Raw genomic sequence first — 21485 nt, forward strand, 5'->3', positions numbered from 1 at the left:
CCCTGCACAGTGCTGAGCCAGCAGCTCTGCACCCCTGCGGCCCCTCCAGCACTCACCCCATCCACAGCCGTGACGGTGAAATCGTAGGCAGACGTGCCCTCATCGCGGTCCAGAGGCTGCACAGTGCACAGCTGCCCCGTGTGCTTGTCGACGCTGAACTGTGTGGGGACAACACTGCCAATGCCAGAGCCGATGGAGTAGGACAGGGAGCCAAACGTGCCGCTGTCTGCGTCTGTGGCTGTCACCTGCAGGAGGGAAGGCACCACGTGAGCAGGGAGCATCACAGAGAAGACCACCAGCCAGACCCAGCCCACTGCCACCACCATCTTCACAACCCAGTGCTGTCCTCTGCTCCGTGGCCCACAACCACTGCACAGTCCTTAAAGCTGGCCACAGTACAGCACACTGACAGCCTCAACCCTGCGATTCCTGCCCCAGACAAGCCATCACTCCCTCTGCGGTCCTCCCTGCAAGAGGACAGGCCTCCCCCGGGCTGCAGAGAGTGCCCTGGGCAGTGCCGCAGGCAGCTGTGGGGCTCCCCAGGATCAGCCTGTGCTGGCCCAGTCCCCACGAGGGGACACAGCCGTGGGGGAGCCCAGCGTCGCAGCCTTGCAAGAGCTGCACCATCGCTTCTATCTACAGCGCTGCCATGGGTCCCCGCACCACCACAGGCACCTTGTTTCGGGCGGTACCTCCCTTCTTGCACCCCTGGGGCAACATCCACGGCCCAGGTCAACAGAGGTGCCTCAGCAAAGGAAAAGGCCACACAGAGAGGGGGTGCAGAGAGGCCAAGGCTCACACAGATGCCAAGGATGTAGCAGCCAAGCGTCCCCATTGCACCCAGCTTGGCTGGCCAGCCAGGGACAACCCACACTCTCACAGCAGCTGCCCCTGGCCCTCTGCTCCTTTTCTGCAAAGGTACTTAAGACAAGACAGGAAGAAAAGCAGCCCCCTTTTCACCGTGAGCCTGGCTCTGTCCCGCTCTCAGAGCTCTGTGCCCAGCAGCTCTGAGGTGACGACTGAGGGTGACATTGCCCCCTGAGAGCCAGGGCCCACTGGAGCCTGCGGCACATGAGCCGCACTGGCAGTTACAGACGCCGCAGGAGGATGAAAACCGTTCCCTGAGCGCAAGGCCCCAGCTCCTCCTTGGGCTCCCTGCAGCACTCAGGTCAGCAGAGAAGAGCTCCTTCCCCCTGAGCCCAGCACCGCTGCCCAGGGCTCCCCCAGCAGCTGGGAGCTCTGCGTGGAGAACAAAGCCAGAGGACGGAGCCAGGAGGGAGGCAGCTGGGCCAGGCCCGGGTGAAGTGGAGTTCAGGCCTCGTCAGCCACAGCTCCTCCCAGCAGCAGCGCTGGGGCCTCGGCTCCCGTGAGCGAGAAGCGCAGGAACGTTGCACGCGCGCCAAGGAAAGGGCCCAGCTGGGGGCTGCAAACAGCTCTTTCCTTCGGGCAGGGCCCCGAACCTGAACCGCTCACCCGATCACCAGAGATGGAGTGACGAGAGGCAGCACAGGGCACGGCTGGGCCAGGGAAGAAAAAATAAATCAGGTAGAGGTGGGACCTCCCTCCCCACAGACCACACGCTCTGCGCCCTGGGGAGGAGAGGCAGCACCGGGTTGTGTGCGATAACCCCTCGCCAGTTCTGCTGCCCAGGGAGCCACAGCCCCCACGGAGGGGAGGCAGCACCTGCAGCACCCCCTCACCAGCCCTCCTGCCCCGCTGCCTGCACTCTGAGGGGAGCACATCAGCAGTGAGCACCGTGCTCCCCGTACAGAGGATTTGCTCCCAACCCTGCAGCAGCTGCCAGGAGAAGCGCCATGAAACAGGATCCCCCTTCCCTGCTCCAGCTGCAGAGCACTCAGAGCCACAGGTGCCATGACAGCAGCCCAGCCAGAAAACGCTCGGGGAAATTGGACCCACCTGCCTCCCTGAGCGCAACATCCTCCCTCCCTCCTGCCCCAGCTCCCTTTGTTCATTTGGGAATATAAATCTGACCTCACTGACATCACTGAAACCCGTATTCAGGTTACCTGCATTCTGGCTCCACGCTGGATATTATCACTGGGGCAACAGCCCTGTACCAATACACCGGCGCTGCGTGCTGTGCCTGGCTGTTAGCTGGTAGCGCTCTCCATCACTGCAGATGGAAACGCACCTGAAGCTGGTAAGCTGCCACAGTGACTGGAATAGGCTCTATGTGGCAAATGATTCACTTCTTTCCTTCAAAATGAACTGATTATCACCCTGAAAGTGCTCTAGAATGCATGTCAGCTGCTTTATTACCCTGTACAGCAACAAGCTCTGCAGCAGACTAAGATATTTTCCTCGGGCTCCTCAGGCCAAGGGCTCTGGTGCTTCCAGAACAGCATCACCTCCCCACCTTAACCATCCTCTACAGTCACCATCCTAAGACAGATACCCACAGAGGAAGCTATCTGGAAATCCAGCTTTCTGCCACAGGAGCTGGGTCAGATTTGGGAACAGGGGAGGAACAGAGGAGCCCTCACTATCACACAGTGCAGCACCATCTCCCTGGCTGCTCCCTGGCACCCAGAGCCATCTCCCTGCAAGCCTGCCTGGTGGAGCCAGCAGGCTGGCACCAGAGCCAAACCTCGCCATGGAGCCAGGGCAAGGCATCCTCAGAAACGTTCCCCGTTCACATGTGTCCAGGACTCCACCTCCCCACCCTGCTGTGGGGCCGTCTGTGGGCCGACGGTCTAACACAAACCCTGCCTGTACGAGCCCACACAGGGTCCAGGAGAGGTCACGTCATGGCTACACCAGCACTGGTGCGAGCACTACTGGAGACTTGTGTCTGGCCCCGGTCTTAGTCGGAGGGGTGGTGCTAAACCAGCGCCCAGAGAAAAGCCACAGGAACAACAGAACACCCCAAGCAGCAGCTCAGTCATTCGCTCGGTGCGGGGCGGCTGGACGGTTTGCTTCACGTCTCTGCCACGGTGTGGAGGACGTGGGGCCGTGGCGGGCGCACCCCCAGCCCGAGCTCTCCTGCCCGCAGGCAGGCAGTGCCAGCAGACCGCCGGCGTCCTGTCTGCGGTCCGTGGGACGGGGCTGGCTGCCTGCCCTGCCTGCGCTCAGCAGGGCCCGACACGAGCCCCAGGGGCCGCGCAGCTCCCTGCTGCGGCTGGGGTGGCGCCTCCCGGGGACCTCTCTGGAGGTCGCGCAGGGTCTGGTCGGCCCCGAGGTCTGGCAGGCACCTCGTCGGGCTGGGACCCATGGCTGCAGAGCACACGCAGCCTGGGACATGGTGCACACTTCTAGCTGTGAAGACAATTAAGCACCAAAAGGGCTCACCAAGGCCTGTGGTGAATTCACTGCTCCTGGAAATCTTTAAACCAAGTCTGGGTATTTTTCTAGGAACTTTACTGGAAGCTGATGCAGGGCAGCCCCTGTATTTAGCACCCATCCCAAATCTTGGATCAACAGCTGGTTTTACTGTAGCTTACTTATGAGGCTCCTGATGTTTGCATGAGAAATAAGAGGGAAATGGGGTCAAGCTGTCTATGGGACAGCCCAGGAAACGCTCCGTTCGGGGTTGTGCAAGGCCCCTGCTTGAATATGTGGGAGCAGGAGTCAGAGCTCTGAGCCCGAGTGGAGCTCCTGCAGCACCCTCACCTCTGACTTCGCTGGACATCCTGCAGGGCCAAGACTGGCTGTTCCCAGGAGGAGCCGTGTGAGAGGAGAAAGGAGAGGAGAAGGCTGCAGCTGGGAACAAGACACCCACACAAGCTTGCAGGGTCAGCATGCAGATGCGAGGTGTGGACAAAGCTGTGGGGTCACCTCATCTGCACAGGACACCTGCACAAGCTCACACAATCACCACAGATACACCAGGCACAATGTGCAGAGGCAAAGAGCTGCTGTACTTCTGCCCAAGACTACAGCACACACAGCTGAAACCCCACGTGCCACAAACAGAAGTGTTCACAAAGCGCAAGGGCAGGGAGACTGCCCACGCGGGGTGAAAACGTCCTGTGCCGTGCCGTCGGACGGCAGTGCTGCCAGAGCCCAGCGCTCCCTCCCCGAGTTGGGACTCCAAGGGTGCTCCCTGCGGCAGGGAGCTCTGGCATCGAGAGTCCAGATGCTCCCGTTCACAGACTCAGCCAGATCAGCAGCGAGAAGGAAGCCATGGTGAATTGTTCCTATGGTTCATTACACTCCCTGTTGAAGAGCTACTTCTAGTCACTGCTGCTATCGCTGAGTCCGATCCTGCCGCTGTCAGACTAAGGGTGGTTGTTCTCAGAAACCCTCTCTGTATTGGCACTGGTTGGTGGACCAGGCACCCATCCCTTCCTGGATAAACCAGCTGCGTGGTCAGAGTGTTTTCTGGCCTGTACCTTTCCTGTTCTACCCTGTAGGACCCCATTCTCCAAAGGGAAATCCTTCGCCATCAGGAGATAATGGCTGCATTAACTCATCCTGCTATTGGATATGGGAGATGTTTCTGACAGCAATCTGCTCCTTCGTCTTGAGGAGAGAGAGACTGAGGCTCAGGGTCCTGCAGAGCATCCTGCTCAAGTCTAGAATGAGGTCAGGGTTTCTGAGCAGCACAGGGCCAGTGCTCCCGCCTGTGTTTCGGCCTGGTTAAGATGTGCTTGGCTGCAAGCACGGTATTTCTCTGGAGCCTGCCACAGCTGTGCGCAGCACATGCAGCACTACTCTCCCTCCATGCTTGTCCTCTCATCCTGCCTACAGCGTGCTCCCGGCACAGCCCAGCCTTCACACAGAGCCCGCTCAGCCCAGGGCAGCACTGGTGTCCCCAGCCAACACACACTGTGCTAGCCACGGCCAGGTCCGGCCTGCAACGGGCTCCCCCTTGTCCCACAGCACAGCCCATCCCTGCCTGCCTCTTGTGCTCCACACAGCTCCATCACATCCCAGGGCCCATCCAGACGCTCCCAGGGCACCGGGACTGGCGCCCTTCTCCTGGCACCCCCAGTGACACCCCCATCACCTCCCTCTATTGCCAGCTTCCTCCAGTGTCCCCCACTCTGGATATCCCCCCGACACTCAGCGGTGCCCCCCAGTCCTGCTGGGGCTGTGCAAAGCCGGCACCGGACCATGGGCTGGGAAGCGGCGCCCGGGCTTGGGGCGGGTCATCTCCCTCCATGCCTGCCTTCCCCTCGCAGGGCAGCGCAGCACGGCCTGCCAGGGTGTGCTGGCAGCGCCTGGCTCAGGGCTGGACACAGCTGGTTGCTCTCCAGCAGTGCGGGGTTCAACACAAATGCAAACGTGGAATTCCTCGCTTCAGGGCACAGTGATTCCGAACTGTACAGATTCAGAAAGCAACTACCTGCGTTCACAGAGAAAAATCCACTCGGGGCTTTAAACACAAGGACATCAGTGCTGGGCCAGGAAATCCCTGAGCTGGAGCTGCCAAGGAGGCAGTGGTACCTGAGGGAACCCTCTGGATCACAGACCCTGGGTCTTACAAAGGATTTCAGTCTCCCTGGCCAAGCAGGGGTGCCACGCTGCTGTTCGCTGGCGAGGGAGGACTGACGGAGGATGTGGTAACTGGCAGTAGCCTTGGCTGTCATCGTGTTCAGGATCCTAACGGGAGTGAGGAGGGAGAGTAGCAGAGTACAGACACTGGACTTCAGGGAAGGCTTCCGCTTATACAGGGAACTGGTAGGTGGGAGGGATCCCATGGGAGGCAGTTCCAAGGGCCAAGGGAGCTCGGGAAGGCTGGCAAGCCTTCAGGACAGCACACTCCAGGCCCAAGAACAGTCCATCCCAGTACTTGGGAAAATGAGGAGACATATCAGCAGACGGCCTTGGCTAAGCAGGGACCTTAGGGCTAAGCTGCAATGCAGTAAGGCAGCATATGGGAGGTGGATGCGGAGGCAAGCTACAAAGGAGGAATTTATAAACACTGCCCAGGCATGTAGGGATGGTGCCAGGAAAGTCAAAGTTTGAGAGGGGTTGAGACTTGCAAGGAATATTGAGGGTGCTAAGAAAAGCCTCTACCACTGCATTTGTAGTAAAAGGCTGAACAAGGGCCCATTTCTGAGTGTGGTGGGTGATCTAGTGACAGCAGACACAGAAAAGACTGAGAGACTCAATGCCTCCTTCATCTCAGTCTTCACCAACAAGGTCTCCCTGGCCTTCATACTTTTCGGAAGGGTTCAGAGCTACCAGACAGGAATGAAGATTGAGCCAGGATTTCTTCAGTGAACTGGATCCATACGAATCCATGGGACCCAGCGGGCTGCATCAATGGATGCTGACAGAAATGGACTTGCAGGGCTGCTCTTTCAAATGTGGTGGAGATCAGGGGAGATCCCTGACAACTGGAGAAAAGCAAACACTGCACCCCACCTTCAGAAAAGGACAAAAGGATGATCTGAGGATCTACACCCTTGTCAGCCACACTTTGGACCCTGGAAGAATCATGGAGCGAGTCCGCTTGGAGCATGTTTTTGGCCACACGGAGGAGCCTGGGAGGGGAACAGCCAGCACGGATTGACTGTCCTGTGCTTTCTGAGATGCAGTGATGGGATCTGTGGTTGAAGGCATGACAGCTGTGGATGACAACTGCCTTGACTTCAAGAAGGATTTTGACACCTTTGCCTCATATCCAAGGCAGGATGTTATGGTCTGGAGGGCTGGACAACCGGGGGTGTCAAAACCAAGTTGGAGGGTTGAGCTCAGAGGGTGGTGGTTCATGAGCTGTGTTCTGCCTGGAGCAGGGTGACACGTGGAGCACCACAGGGACCAGCCTGGGAACCCCTCCTGCTTCATATCTTCAGCGATGGCCCAGGGCAGGCACAGAGTGCACCTTGCCAAGGTCACAAATGACACCAAGCTGGGGGGGTGGGAAGCGGCTGCCACCCTCGAGGGCAGGACTGCACCCCGAGGGGCTGAGGCACAAGGAATGGGCTGGCAGGAACCGCAGGGAGCTCAGCAAGGACAGATGCCAGGTCCTGCTCTGGGAAGCAGAGCACCCTGCAGCTCCAGGGGAGACGTCCTGGGGGTCTGGGTGGGCAGCGAGCAGGACAGGAGCCCCACAGCACCCTGGGCTGTGTGCACAGGGGCACGGCTGGGAGGCCAAGGGCAGGGATTATCCTCCCCTCGACTCAGCCCTTGCTAAACCACACCTAGACACCGTATCTAGTTTTGGGCCCCCAGCACGGGAAAGCCCTGGACAAGCTGCGGCGAGGTCGCGGGTGGCCGCAGGGCCGGTCAGGGGCTGGAGGAGCTGCTGAGGGGCCAGGACTCGCTCAGCCTTCAGCAGGGAAGCTGCAGCCCCAAACAAACTGCCAGTGCCGATGGCGTCAAGACGCTACTGGAGGAGGCTGTGAGCAGCCTGGTCTGACCCCACCGCTGCCCCTGCCTTGAGCAGGGGGTGGGCAGAGACCTCCCAAGATCTCCGCAATCTGAACGACTCTGTGACTCAGTGACCCAGCTGTTGCACCCTTTCCCCAGCACAGGCTTTTGGACACCAGTAAAGCAGCTCGCTCTGCTACACAGAAGCTTGCTCTGCTGTACTACAGCTGCTCTTTGGCTCTGTGTCCAGCACTCGGTGTAGCCCTGTGCTATACGGCCCTTTATCTGGAATACTTAGGACTCACGACTGTTGCACACTCAGCAGCAGCCCTGGACTTGCTGCAGTAAATCCAGCCAGTCCCAGCAACAGATGCTCCCCCCGCTTCTCCCAGTCACACACAGGCTAGCTCACAATTCTTCCTCTGACCCCGTGCACTCCTTTCCTGTGCCCATGGGTCTGGGCAACTCCAAGACATCTGGGAGAGCTCCAGCGACACAATCCTCAAACCCCTGTTAATCTTAGAGGCAGGGGGCTGCAGGACTAGTCGGGTTTTCCTCAGATATCTGTGTCTCTCCAAGAGGGCAGGAGCCTTGTACTAAGCCAAAGGCATGCAGCACAAACCAAGGGCTGCAAAGGAAAACCTGATGGAGGGGAATTTAGACTTTGCGTACTGAACAAGTGAAGCAGGAGGAGGGAGAGGCAGGGGGGAGCCAGGGAGGATATGCCACTTTAACATGAGGGGACAGCCTGAACCAGAAGCCAGCATCCTGGTGCTGCTGACGGAAGCAGACAACCTGCAGATCCAGCTGGAGATCAGGGGCTGGAGAATGATTCCAGGGCCAGAAACCAACAGCATCCTTAGGGGAAAAGCTGCATCTCACTGCAGACTTTGGAGGAAAGATGTTTAGTCCAGGCAGTTGTTAAATCAGTGCTGCAGCCATGCCCCAGAGCGGGATGGGGGCGAGGGGACAAAGGCACTCAAATGCTGACAGCTGCTGAGTGGGCAGTGAGCCCTTACAGACAACCCCAGCAGGATGTTTGGTACGCTGGGCAGCCTCTCTATGTCCACAGAAGTTGTTTGTGACCACTATAAAAAGGCTGAGGATGTTCTCAAGTCTGTGTGCATGACAGGCAGTGAATATTTAGAGACATGATTAGCCAGATACTGTAAACTCAGGCTTAGGAATATCATGACAGTCATGTGAACACTAGGATGTAAAAGGTATGCCAGCAGAAGAAATGTGCTAACTGAAACACACCCAAAAATGCAAAATGTTAAAATCAAATAGCTACAGTTTGGCACAATCACCATCTGTGTGCTGGGAAGAACTGGGAAAGGCCTAAAGGATAAGAGGCAGGGCAAAGGGAATAGGACAGTAAATGCAAAAGGAACTGCACAGTGTAGTGGTAGCATGAGGCTGGGATATGCTACTGTTGTTTTTGCATTAAAAATCATAGAATCATAGAATAGTTTGGGTTGGAGGGGACCTTTAAAGCTCATCTGGTCCAACCCCTCTGCAATGACCAGGGACGTCTTCAACTAGATCAAGTTGCTGATATCAATACAGGAAAAGAAACTGGATAAAAGTGACAGGCAAAATATAATATTCCTTTTGCATAATGGATGCAAATTAAATGGCATGTGCCCCTAGGACCCATGACTGTGTTAAGGAACCCAGGGGATGAACGTGATGCTGTGTCTTGAAGACTTTCCTTCGATAGGTATACAAGAGGCGGCTACCACAGAGGGGCTCAGGCAATACGTCTGGGGCATTTTCTGCTGAAATCACTAACTGATCATTGTAATTACTGTTTGCATCCAATTCCCAACTGGATTTGAATTTGGCAAGGGATGTCAAAGTCAAGAAGGGCTTCTATGAGTGCATAGGTGTCAAAAGGAAGGCCAGGGAAAATGTAGGCCCACAGCTGAAGGAGATGGGGGACTGGTGACACAGGACATGTAAAAGACTGGGGTGCTTAATGCTTTCTTTCCCTCAGTCTTTACTAGTAAGAGTGGTCTTCAGGAATCCCAGGTCCCAGAGACTGGGGTGAAGGCTGGAGCAAGGAAGATGTACCCTTGGTTGAAGAGGATCAAATCAGTGAAGTCTTAAGCAAACTGGACACACATAAGTTCATGGGCCCTGATGGGATGCACCCCCAAATGCTAAGGGAGCTGGCAGATGTCATTGCAAGGCCACTCTCAATAATCTTTGCTCAATCATAGTGTTTGGGAGAAGTACCTGAAGACAGCAGGAAAGCAAATATCACTCCTATCTTCAGGAAGGGTAAACAGGAGGACCCAGGTAACTCCACACCAGCCAGCCTCACCTTGATCCCTGGGAAGGTGATGGAGCAGCTCATCCTGGAAACCACTTCCATGCACATGATGGACAAGAAGATCCTCAGGAGTAGTCGGCATGGCTTCACCCAAGGGGAAGTCATGCTCGACCAACCTGATAAAGCACTGGCCTAGTAGATGAAGGAAAAGAGTGGATATTGTCTACCTGGACTTCAGGAAGGCATTTGACACTGTCCCACAAGATCCTTGTGGAGCAGCTGTTGATGAATGGTCTGGATGAGCAGACAGTGAGGTGGGCTGAAAACTGGCTGAAAGGCTCAGCCCAGAGGGTGGTGATCAGCGGCACAAAGTATACTTGGAGGCCGGTAGCTGTACCCCAGGGGCCAATACTGGGTCCGGTCCTGTTTAACACCTTCAGTAATGATCTGGGTGATGGGGCAGAGTGTACCCTCAGCACATTTGCTGATGACACCGGATTGGGAGGAGTGGCTGGTACCCCAGAGGGTCGTGCTGCTGCCCTGAGGGACCTCAACCCGCTGGAGAAATGGGCTGACAGGAATGTCACAAAATTCAACAGGGGGAAGTGCAAAGCCCCGCACCTGGGGAGGAACAACCCCCTGCAAGAATATCTGCTGGGGACCACCCGGTTGGAAAGCAGCTGGACACCGAGCTGAAGATGAGGCGGCAATGCGCCCTGGCTGCAACGAAGGTGAATGGTGTCCTGGGCTGCGCCAGGGAGTGTTGCAGCAGGTCGGAGGAGGGGATCCTTCCCTCTGCGCAGCACTGGGGAGGCCACCACTGGAGAGTTGGGCCCAGTGCTGGGCTCCCCAGCACAGGAGAGAGATGGACATACTGGAGAGAGCCCAGTGACGGGCCACGAAGGTGATGCAGGGACTGGAGTGTCTCTGTTATGAGGAAAGGCGGAGAGCTGGGACTGTTTAGCCTGGAGAAGAGAAGGCTCAGGGGGGGATCTCATCCATACATGAAAGAGGACACCAAGAGGGCAGAGCCAGGCTCTTCCCAGTGGTGCCCAGTGCCAGGACCAGACGCAAGAGGCACAAACTGAAACACAGGAGGGTCCCTCTGAACATCAGGAAGCACTTTTTCACTGTAAGGGTGACGAAGCACTGGCACAGGTTGCCCAGGGAGGTGGTGGAGACTCCATGCTTGGGGGTATCAAAAAGCTGTCCAGACATGGTCCTGGGCAACCAACTCTGGATGGCCCTGCTTGAGCAGGAGGGGTTGTACTAGATTACCTCAAGAGGTCCCTTCCAAACTCAGCTGTTCTGTGATCTCCAGCCAAAGGCCCTCCTGACCCTCCCAGTTCCCCATTCAGCTCCGATCCTTCTGAGAGAGCTGACCTGCTCCACCAGCCCCGCACCACAGCCCCGACATCACCGTGCAGCAGCATCTGCTACCTGCCCCTTCTGCCCTGCGGGTCTGGTGCAAAGACTTCGCTTGTGTACCCTGCAGCGACTGCAGCTGGGCAGGAGAGCACCTCATGGGAGTGCTGTGGCCAAAGTAGAGCAGAAGTGGATGACAAAGAGCCCCAAGATAGCTCAGGGTTAGGCAGGAAGAAACCAGAGCATCAGTCTTAGGGAGCTATGATGGCTGTGAGGGAAGGAGGGCTGGTGCTGGGCAAGTGTGCCTCTCCCTGCTGCACAGAGAATTGGGAGGACAAAGATGGGCATCAAGGCCTGGTTATTTCACGCCCTCCTCCCAGTCCCCCAGCAAGCAGGAGGGACGAGTGGAGCCAAGGTACCACAAAGCTCTTATGTTCCCCAAATTCAGGGATGGACGGAGCAGCACAGCCCCACACGGGGGTCCTCGGCCACAACACCTGTAGGAGTGAAGGCTTCTCCATCCCAGACCCATCCAGAGGGCAACACCAGAGCCCCTCAGATACAGCCCCCCTCGCCGTCGCAGCCCTACTGCCGACCCGTGCACCCCCCTGGCAGTCCACAGTGCTGCAGAGGGATGAAGCGCTGCTCAGCAGCTCGGGCCTCCACTCTCTGGCTGTCCTCCCCACCTCCAGCGCGCGCAGTCAGCAGGCAGGGAGCTCATCTGGAGCCCTGCCCTGGCTGGATCTCTGCTACGCACATGTTACGCTGTGGCTTTGGCAAACATCTGGCTCTGGGCTCCCGCCCCTCCGAGTGACGGCTCTTGGTGGGAGAGGAGGGGAGGCTGGCGCCAGTGTGGTCAACGATCCCACGCACGGCTCCCTCTGCCTGAGCGTGTGCCAGGCATCCTGCCCTCCCCAGCCCTGGCACAACTGCTGACCAGCTAAAAGCAGCCAGGGAGTGGCCACGGCTGCTATTTCAGGAGCCGTCTCTGGCTCCCGGGCCGCGTCCCAGGCTCCAGCCTCGGGCCTCGGGGGAGTGAGCAGGGTCAGGGTTCGGCCCCAGCGATTGTCCAGCACACGTGGCCGAGGCGAGGGTCAGAGCCCGGGGCTGCAGGGAGCAGCACGTCCGGGGGGAGCCTCCGCACAGCCGCAGGCCCTGTCTGCTTGCGCCGGGCTCCCCCCAGCCCCGCGGCTACGGGGGGGCTCAGGCAAGGGCTCTGGCTGGCGGCCCCACAGCCCCAGCCCGGGCACGGAGAGGCGCAGGGCTGCCAGAGTCACGCACAGCGAGGTGTGGAGAACAGGGGCAGGCTGCGGCCTCCAGCGCTGGGCAGGGTAAAGCCCTCGGTTCTGAGGAGGAGGGGAAGCGGTTTAACCACAGACATCAGCAGGGAGGTAGGACCGTGCAGGGTGAGGCTGGGCAGCAGCCTGGGGGTGAACCACAAACTTTCCGAGCGCAGGGGCAGAGCAAGGCTCAGGATGAGCGAGGCTCACGCGGGCACCCGGGGGTCTCCTCTGTGGAGCTGCGTGGAGGTGAAATGGAGCTGCTTCAGGGAGCTGCAGGGCCCTGGGAGCCCAGCGGAGCGTGCGGGAGCTCAGGGGCTGAGCGGGGCAGGGAGCCTGGGCCTGCGCAGAGGAAGAGCGCTCGAGGCGGGGGCTCGAGTGGGGCAGCAGCAGCGCAGGGTGGGAAGCAATGGGGTCTGGCCACGGTCTCCTGGCAGCGCTGATGCCGAGGGCTCTGACCCAGGGGCTGGGCTGGGTTTCGGCCGTGCAAAGCTCAAGCAGGGAGTGCTCCCAGAGCAGGTCTGCGCAGCGAGATGGGACGTGGCGGGGTGAGACACGCGGGTGAGAGTGGGGCTCAGGGCACCTCGAGATGGAGTGTGCCAAGCAGGGTGACCTCGGGGAGCAAGGGATGGGGAGCAGGAAGAGGCTGGAGTGTCCCAAGGGCCATGCAGGTGAGGGAGAGCGCAGCCAGTGAGAGCTGCCCGGGGGTCCCAGGCAGCAACAGCCAGCAGCAACCACGGGTGTGGAGAGAACCAGAGGGAGCAGAGACTGGGGGGGCTGCTGGCAGGCTGGGGCTCGGGGGGGGACGCACAGGGACTGGCACTTGGGAGGGCAGCAGGTACAGGTGTGGGTGGATGTGGAGGGGAGAGTGAGCAAGGACTGTGGGAGGAAGAGGAGTTGTAAGGGGCCTGGGGCTGAAGCAGAGGTGAGGGAAAAGGGGCAGCTGTGAGGGGGCTGGGGATCATCGTAGAGGAAGGAGGGAGCTGTGTGAGGGGCTGGGGGGAGGAGCAGAGCATGGGGGGAGAGGAGCGAGGGGCTGGGGCCTCTCGGCTGCAGTGGAAAAGCTGCTGCAGCTCCAGGGGAAATGCTACTTGAATTAATCATGGCGCTGGCTGCTGTGCCAAGCCCAGGAGGAGGCTGCTGGCAGCGCAAGGAAATAACTTTCACAGGAATTTGGAACAAATGCAGCTCTTCTGGCCGTAACAACAGCACTCACCTCCCCCACAACCTCCCCATGTACCAGCATCTCCCCCCTGTCCCCACTCCTTGTGTACCCCCAGACTCTGCCCCATTGCAGCCTGCTGTCCCAGAGGCGCGATGCGCTCCCTCCTCTCACGCTGCTCCCCAGCAAGCTCACGGCGTCACCCCATCTCGCCTCGGGAAGCTCGCCTTCTTGTTTCTGAGGAGGGGGAGGCCTGTTTTATGTCATGCAAAGGTCTGAAAATAGGTTAATGCTAAATCCCTCGTCCCAAGAAAACGAATGCATGTAGTTACGTCCTCCCCACCTCCCGCCACTCTCTTTGGCAGCAAAGCCGGCGAGCGTTAGTCCTCTCACTGTTCCAGTCCCCATGCACGGCTACTCCCCGTGTCCTCTCACAGCTGCCCCCTTCAGTAGCACAACCGACGCATCAGGATTATCCGTCAAGACTCTCTCTCAGCAATACAGTCTATGTGGCCTGGTCTAGCCCACAGCACTTCACGCAGGTCTTCCTATCTGGGGCACAGCCCAAGAGGCTGTCCCGGTGCTGTGCCTGCAGCATAGACAGTCCCACAGAACAACACACTGGTACTCAGACTTCAAAACTCATCAGATTTGCCCTCAAAACTGCAAGATAAGACTATACGTGAGGTGTGTTGCTGGTCAGTTTTTGATTTCCAATGTTCCCCAACAATTGCGCGTATGGATGCAAAGGAAATATGTAAACCCTGGTTCCAAAATCATTAATATTGGATCTGTAACAGTATCAATAATCTACCATCTCATCTCATGTCATCTCATTCACTTTTCTGTCAAATCAGCCTGTGCTCACAACATGGGGTTTACACAGCTCTCTGTGCTGTATGCTGGCTGCCAAAGGACAGACAATACTTGATTTAGCATGAGAAGTTAGAAAGGCCCAGAAAGACAATATCTGACCATGCATGCAGCTTGCTGGTACAAAGTCAAACGTTTAAAACAAATTTAAGCCAGCAGGGTGAATTTATACCAGAACAGTGCTTCCCATCCTGTAACCATAGCATTTGAATGTAGTCTGATGAGCCCTAAAGCTTCTATATTATCAATTCATGGCCACAGAGAGAAACAGAGACAACCAGTCAGTGACTATCCCTTGCTCTATTTTCTGCTGGTGTCGTTCACCAATTCCCTGGGCTCTTCTCCATGGGTGTTTCTCTCTCATCTCAGACTTGAACTGTGAGTTTGCTATTTCCTTTGCTTAGTGCTTGTGCAGAGTCTGCTACTGTGGGACCTGGCCCATGATAAACACGAGTGATAAATAAAGAAGATGTTATGAGATCCTTTTTCTTTCTTGGGAGCTCAGGCCAGCAACCTGCTCTGCTTGTCTCTGTTCGTACACCAAACACAAAGACCGACCTGGCAGAGATGATGGGGTGTGCAAGGAAGCAGGAGACCTGCAGCTGTTATTCAAGTCTCTCCTGGTCACTCACACGGACTCCCCACTTCCCCATCGTTCTGTCCTGTCCACGGAGAGCAGACTTCGCCGTCTGAAAACAGACCCGGCCCTCCCAGGGCTTTTTGCTTCAAGACATGGCAGTCCGATGGAGAACCGAACCCGTTCAGTTCTGTGTTGACCTTGGGGGCTGTCCTGTGTCCTGCACATCACACCGGCAGGGTCTGCCCATGGCCTAAGCTCTCGTGACAATTACGTGGGTCTGGACCAAATCCAGACCTTGACAGAGACCCTGTAACCTCCCAAGGCAGGATGAGCCCCGATGCCTATAAGCCACAGGTAGATGGAGTCAGGCGGGAGCAACTGCACAGGCTGTGGGGCAGCACAGCTGACACGGGTGACCCCCGGGACGCGGTGCTGGCCACCGAGGACCCCGACAGCGTCTCTGAAGCCCTCCTGCGCGGGGCAACAGGGCTGCGGTGGCTGAGGGGTGGCCACACCGGGCAGCTGTGCTCTGAGACCCGGGCTTCCTGCCCCGGCTCTGCCCAGCTCCTCGACCTGGCTCGCTCCTGCTGCGGCCCAGTGCCGAGCCGGCAGCCTGGCCAGCCTCCTTTCCCATCCTCTCACGTTTCCCGGCTCAGAGGAAGCAGCAGCAGATGTGTGAGCTGTTTGCTTTGTGCCGAGGCCACGCGGGAGTTACCTGCGCTCAGCCCAGACGCGCCGTTTCCAAACGAAACACGAGGGCTGAGCCAAGACCATCGAAATCTGGCCAGAGCCTCAGTCGCTGCCGGCCGCTGGGCCAGCACCTTCCCCTACGCAGCGTGGGGCTGGGCTGGACCCTGCGCCGCCCTGGCCTCCCCGCGGCCAGGCAGCCCCGTGCAGGACCAGTCTCCCTGTGCCACCCCCATGGCCCCACGCTCCCCAGCTCCTCCGCAGGCCCTGTTCTCCCTCCCGCCTGTCCCCACACCCGCAATCAGGAGCCCAGCCGCCATCTCCGATTGCATTTCCAGAACGCCTTCCCACACGGCAAGCGGCACTGAGCAGGAAGGCACGGAGAAGGGGAGAGAGGGGGGCCTCCCTTCGGGGGCTGCCGCAGCCGAGACATCCCCGCACACGCCTGGGGCCTCCGCGCTCACCCAGGGATACGCGGCTCCTCCACTCCAACCCTGTCCCTGAACCCCCCCCAACCCCTGACCCCTTCCCCATCTCTGTCCCCAGCCCTGGTCCTGTCCCTGTCCCCATCCCCACACAACTGGGACCGCGTGGAGTGTTGCCCTGCACAGACCAAACCCAAATCTTTCCCCACCCAGATCTTCCTCCCCATCTCCCACCCACTTCTTCTGCCCAGACGTTCCCTCCAATCCCACCCTGACCCATCCCCTACTCCCCCAGATCCACCCCAACCTAAACTTGCCCCTGCCCCATGTCCCTGTGCCTGGCCCTTGCTCCCACCCAATTCCTCCTTCCCCCATGCTCTTCCCCACACTCCCACCCCCCGTCCCCTGCCCTCACTCACCACACAAGCCCCGCTCCAGCACGCCCGTCCCATACCTGCCCCTGCACTCACACACCTGACATGGCCCACACTCACCACCACATGCTGGGTGATGCCCCAGCACCGCACCCACAGACTGGTTTTTCTCAGCAGCTCCACTTCCTCCTCCAGGCCCACCTGGGGGCCCTTTTCCCTGGCCAGGTTGCAGGCCCTCCTCCTCCTCCTCCTTATGGGCCCCAGAACTCCTGCTCCCCCTCGCCCCCTCCTCCTGGCCCCATTGGCACTGCTCCCCGCCTGGCCCAGAGCTCCTCACGGCCCCAGCCAGACACCCAAGTGCCCCACAACTCCGGAAAGGTGCCCAAAACGTCACAGGTCCTTGTCCTGACGGACGGTCTGGACGCTGCCGCGGCCGGCAGTGCCTTGCTGCTCCCCCACGCCAGTTACCCCTGTCAGCCCTGAGCCCCATGTCTCCCCGTCCTGGCTCAGGTGGACGCATCGCCTGTCTCCAGCGACCAGGGCCCCAGGGCCTGAGCCGTGATTGGAACAGCAAATGCAGAGAACACAAAATAAACAAAATACAAATGGCATTACTGGCACATCTTGGGGTCCGCAGAACCTGTCAGAGGGGCAGCACCTCTCCAGGCCTCACCTGTGACCTCTCACTGTGCGAACGCTGATACAGCACGTGTCTCTCCGCTCAAATCCCCCAGGTGCTGTTTCCAAGGTAATATAACAATACCAGCTGTGCATAATTAATGCTGATGTTCACAACCGGCCTTACAAGCACTGATGAACTAGGCGAGTGCCCTCACAGGGGGAGAGAGAAGTTAGCAGTTTGGCTACAAGCAGCTTCCTAGAGGTCCTACCCACGTTCCTGAGCACCGTTTTGAGTGTCCTGGCCTGCACGAGCAAGGCCTGGCACAGCAGGCCCCAAGCTCAGCTGAGGTCAACACCGTGCTCTGCACAGAGGACATCCTCGCGGCGTGCCCCCAGTATCACTGATATCACCCAGTACTCGCATGCAGAAAGGGTGTAACCGTGCTCTGCCCCGTTTCCGACCCGCACTGAGCGTGGGGGTCTCTGCTGTAGCGTTCCTGCTGCAACTGTTCCCCACCTGAGCCATGACAACTGCACCACAGAACCTGCAGTGGCAGGTCTCCCATCCCAAGCCTCTCACAGCCCGGGCCATGCCAGCTTCCAACAGTTGTACCTACCTGTAAGAAGCAGGTCCCCACAGGGGTGTTCTCCTTCAGAGACACATTGTAGAAATTACTCCTGAACACCGGCTCGTTGTCGTTGACATCCTGCAGGGCCACGTGCACCACAGCTGAAGAAGAGAGGGCAGGGCTTCCCCGGTCCGTGGCCAGCACAGTCAGCTGGGGCTGAGGATCCTTCTCATAATCCAGCGGGGCAGCGGTGGTGATGATACCTGTGGCAGGGTCAATGGCAAACCAGCTGGAGTGGGTGTCACGGCCATGCACGATACTGTACCGCACCTCCCCGTTGGGACCCTGGTCCTTGTCACGGGCGGTCACCTGCAGGACAAAGCTGCCTGGGTACACAACCTCGGGGATGCTTTGTTTGTACTCCTGCTGGTCGAAGAGTGGAGGGTTGTCGTTGATATCCATCACCTGCAGCACGAAGGCTGATTCTGCCCGGAGCGGGGGCGTTCCTGAGTCGGTGGCTGTCACCCGCAAATCGTAGGAGTCTCTTTCCTCCCGATCCAGGAGCTGGTCCACGCAGATCAGGTAGATGATGTTGTCCTTGGTAGTGAGGGCAAACTTGCCATCCCCTCCTTCCAGTGTGACATTGACATTGGAGTACTCGCCATAGTCTGGGTCGGAAACGGAGATGCGTGCCACATACTGGCCAGGCTGGGCTCCCTCGGAGATCTGAGGGGAGCCGTCCTCGCTCAGGAAGATGATCGTCATGGTGGGCTGGTTGTCGTTGTAGTCACGCACGTGAATAGTGACAAAGGCTGTGGTGACCTCAGGATGGACTGCCTTATCCCTTGCCTGCACCACCAGCTCATGCACCTTCCGTACTTCATAGTCCAGACCTTTGTTGAGCTTGATGACTCCAGTCCGGGAGTCAATGGTGAAGTACTGGTCAGGATCGCTCTGCCGACGGTTGATCTCATAAACCACATCCCCATTGTCACCTTCATCTGCGTCAGAGGCGAAGACCTGCAGGATGCTGCTGCCAGGTTTCAGATTCTCTGAGATGAGAGTGTGGTAGCGGCTCTGGTTGAAGCTAGGAGCATTGTCATTGATGTCCTGAATGGACACATCCAGCGTCATCTGGGTGCTCCGGGGAGGAGAGCCGCCGTCATAGGCTTCCAGCAGCAGCGAGTATGATGAGCGGTTTTCCCGATCCAAGACGTTGCTGACCACCAGGTCCAAATACAGGACCCCATTGGGTCCTCGACGTGTTTCCAGACGGAAGGCCTGCCCCACGTTCTCGCCCTTAATCACGTAGCCTTGTGTATTGAGTAGGCCACTGTCGGCATCAAAGGCTGGGTCCAGGGGAAATCTGCTGCCAATGGGGGTGTGCTCTGGGATCTGGAAGGTGCTGTGCTGTTTGGGAAAGGCTGGAGCATGGTCATTAATGTCATTCACTTGGATGTTCACTTCCACTGTGATGCCCTCCGGGGTAACAGCAATGAAGCTGTAGTGGTCCCGAGTCTCTCGGTCCAGGACACGAGCTGTTTTGATGATACCGGTGTTCTCATCTATCCCCAAGTCAGTGGTAACACCACTGCTCTCCTGTGCCGAGATGAAATACATGTAGGCACTGGTTCCTGGGGGCAGGCCAGCACTGATGTCCCCAATGATGGTGCCAGCTGGCTGCTCCTCATCTATTTGTAGATCCAGAGTGCCCAGGACGGCAGAGCCCCTCCCTGCTCTCAGGCCCCCAAGAATCAGCAGCTCCAGCAGAAGCACGGCTGACCCCTTCATCTGCTCCATTGCCAGTGACTCGCAGAGCAGAGGGTGGCTTGATCTCCCCTGCAGCGTGTGCTTTAATCCTGCATGGAATGCAGACCAGAGGATGCTGGTTAAGAGGGAGCAGCAGAGGAAGGACAGAAAAAAACTCGGAGAGGGAAGGCCTGCCACGTACCTACTGCCCGATTGCCCTGTATCACCTACCCCTCACACAGAGCGACGGTGAAAATGTGTCAGACCACAGGGTGCCCCGAGCGAAGGCCCAGGGCAGCACCTGAAGTCAGCCAAGGAGGCGACACCTGGCAGCGTGCTGAGGCTGGCAGCCAGTGCCCGATTCCTACATGGTCAAGTGTTCTTCCCAACCACCCGCCCCCTGCCAGCACTGGAGCCAGCTGCCTTAGAGCAGACTGTTCCCATGCCTCCGCGAGAGGCTATCTGCAAGATGACACAAGCAGCAGCCCAGCACCTCTCCACCCTGAAAAAAAGGTGGTCTCAAACTGGGAGAGACCTCAACAAGTGACCATGTTGAGACCCCCCCTGCCCCCCCACCCCAGTAGCATGCCTTTCAGGACCACTGGGATATAGGTGACAAAAAACCCATGAAGTATAAATCTGGTGTCCCTGGGAGAAAGCAGCAGAACTGGAACGGGCTCACATCCAGTGAACAATAAATCAGAATGGCTGTACTGCAAGGGATGTACCCACAGCTGGGAATGCCCAGGATAAAATCAGACAGGGCCCATTGTTTGGCCTGGCACAGAGATCTGTGGATGCCCTGAGCTGGTACCATGGAGGGTGGTGGCAGTACAGCAGGAACGCAGCAACTCCCTCTGAACTGCCAGCTGCTCTGGCTCCTTCCCCGTCCCACACCCTCCACTGCTCGCTCTCCTCCTTTGTCTCCTTCTCGCTGCTCCTTGCTCATTCTGGCTCCTTCACTCCATTTCCCCCTGCCGTAGCTTCATTTCACTGCAGCAGTGGGGGAGGGACGCGCAGGGAGGAGCAGCTCCCTGCAGCAACACCACTCCTGGACACGCTGGACAGGCTCCCAGTGCCCACAGGCTGTCAGCCCCCCCCGGCTCTGCCCACCCTCCCCGTGAAGAGCCAGAGGAACTCTGCAGTCAAGGAGCTGGTGAAGAACACCAGCCCCAGCACTGCTCTCAGCCCCCGGTAAACGAGGCTTAGTGGTCTGCAGGGATGGCGGCAGCATGAGCTCACACTTGGACTCTCTTGAAAGCATTTGCTGCTGGTCCCATAACCACACTCAGGAGCCGCTCATGTCAGAGGCAGGACGGCAGGAACCTCCCTGTCTTGGGGGATGGAGGTGGCTGACATTGCCTCCTTTGAGGACTAAGAATATCAGCTCTTGGTCTAAAGAACCCTACAGGACTGTTAACCCTTTCTGGGGGACGTAGGATGATTATCCCTGGGTCCTCCTTCGCACCTCGGGTCAGCTGTTTAGATCGGTTTTCCCTGTGGAAATCCTGGGTTAGTGACAGAAAGAAAAATATTAAAAAGAGTTTTCTACATATAAAGAAGTGTTTGTTTACTTCAGTGGGCATCCAGTGCCTGAGGTCTGTGGCAAGTAAACCCACACACTCTTCTTGCACCTATCAAGTATGAATCCTTATTATCTCTCAGGAGCAGAAGTCGAAAGAAGATACTTTCACCCCTGTGGGCTGCTAGCTGGGGATCTGCGCTACCTCAGTGCTCCTGGACGGATCTCACTCTGTTGGAGCTGGTTAAACTTCCCCAGCCGGAGGGGTAACTGCACACATCCAGAACATGCAGTGCTGGGGGAGCGGGGTCCAAGTTTGCTTCTGTGATGAAACTGAGTGTGACCCAGCTGCTCAGGTCATGGGAAGGTACGGGGCAGAGGGTTTAAAGCCCTGGCAGGAGGTTAGACAAGAGCTAAATAAAAAGGGGAGTAGAAAAACAGGTAGAGGGACAAGGCTCTTTGGAGCAACCTTGGTGGCTGAGGACAGCATGAAGCTGAAAGGTCTTGGGTAGTGCCTGGAACAGATCAGGGCACAGATATGGGGGAAAAAAACAAAACACCTGGTTTGATTAGTGATGTGGCTCTTGAGAAGCCGAAGGGAGTGCAGCAAGGCTTTGTGGGCTGCTGGTAGGGAGGAAACTCGAAAAGCAAATCTTGTGTGTGAAGAGCAGCTGAGAGCACTGGCACAACCGGGGAACAGAAATTAGGGTCCTTGGGGC

At 58.0% G+C, this 21485-nt stretch overlaps 1 protein-coding gene across 1 annotated transcript in view; it reads right to left on the reverse strand.

The window, feature by feature from the left end:
* The window catches only part of DCHS1 (dachsous cadherin-related 1), a 46596-nt gene extending 26403 nt beyond the window's left edge, over positions 1-20193 (reverse strand). Inside the window, exons 1-4 of the mRNA XM_074816764.1 lie at positions 20059-20193; positions 19476-19545; positions 17544-19354; positions 57-245 (exon numbers count right to left, since the gene is read on the reverse strand). Coding sequence (XP_074672865.1) covers positions 57-245; positions 17544-19354; positions 19476-19545; positions 20059-20193 — 2205 coding nt within the window. The remainder of the gene's footprint in view (positions 1-56; positions 246-17543; positions 19355-19475; positions 19546-20058) is intronic.
* Between the last annotated feature and the right edge of the window lie 1292 nt (positions 20194-21485).

This window comes from Strix aluco, chromosome 2 (assembly GCF_031877795.1).
Source record: "Strix aluco isolate bStrAlu1 chromosome 2, bStrAlu1.hap1, whole genome shotgun sequence".
NCBI classification, from domain to species: domain Eukaryota; kingdom Metazoa; phylum Chordata; class Aves; order Strigiformes; family Strigidae; genus Strix; species Strix aluco.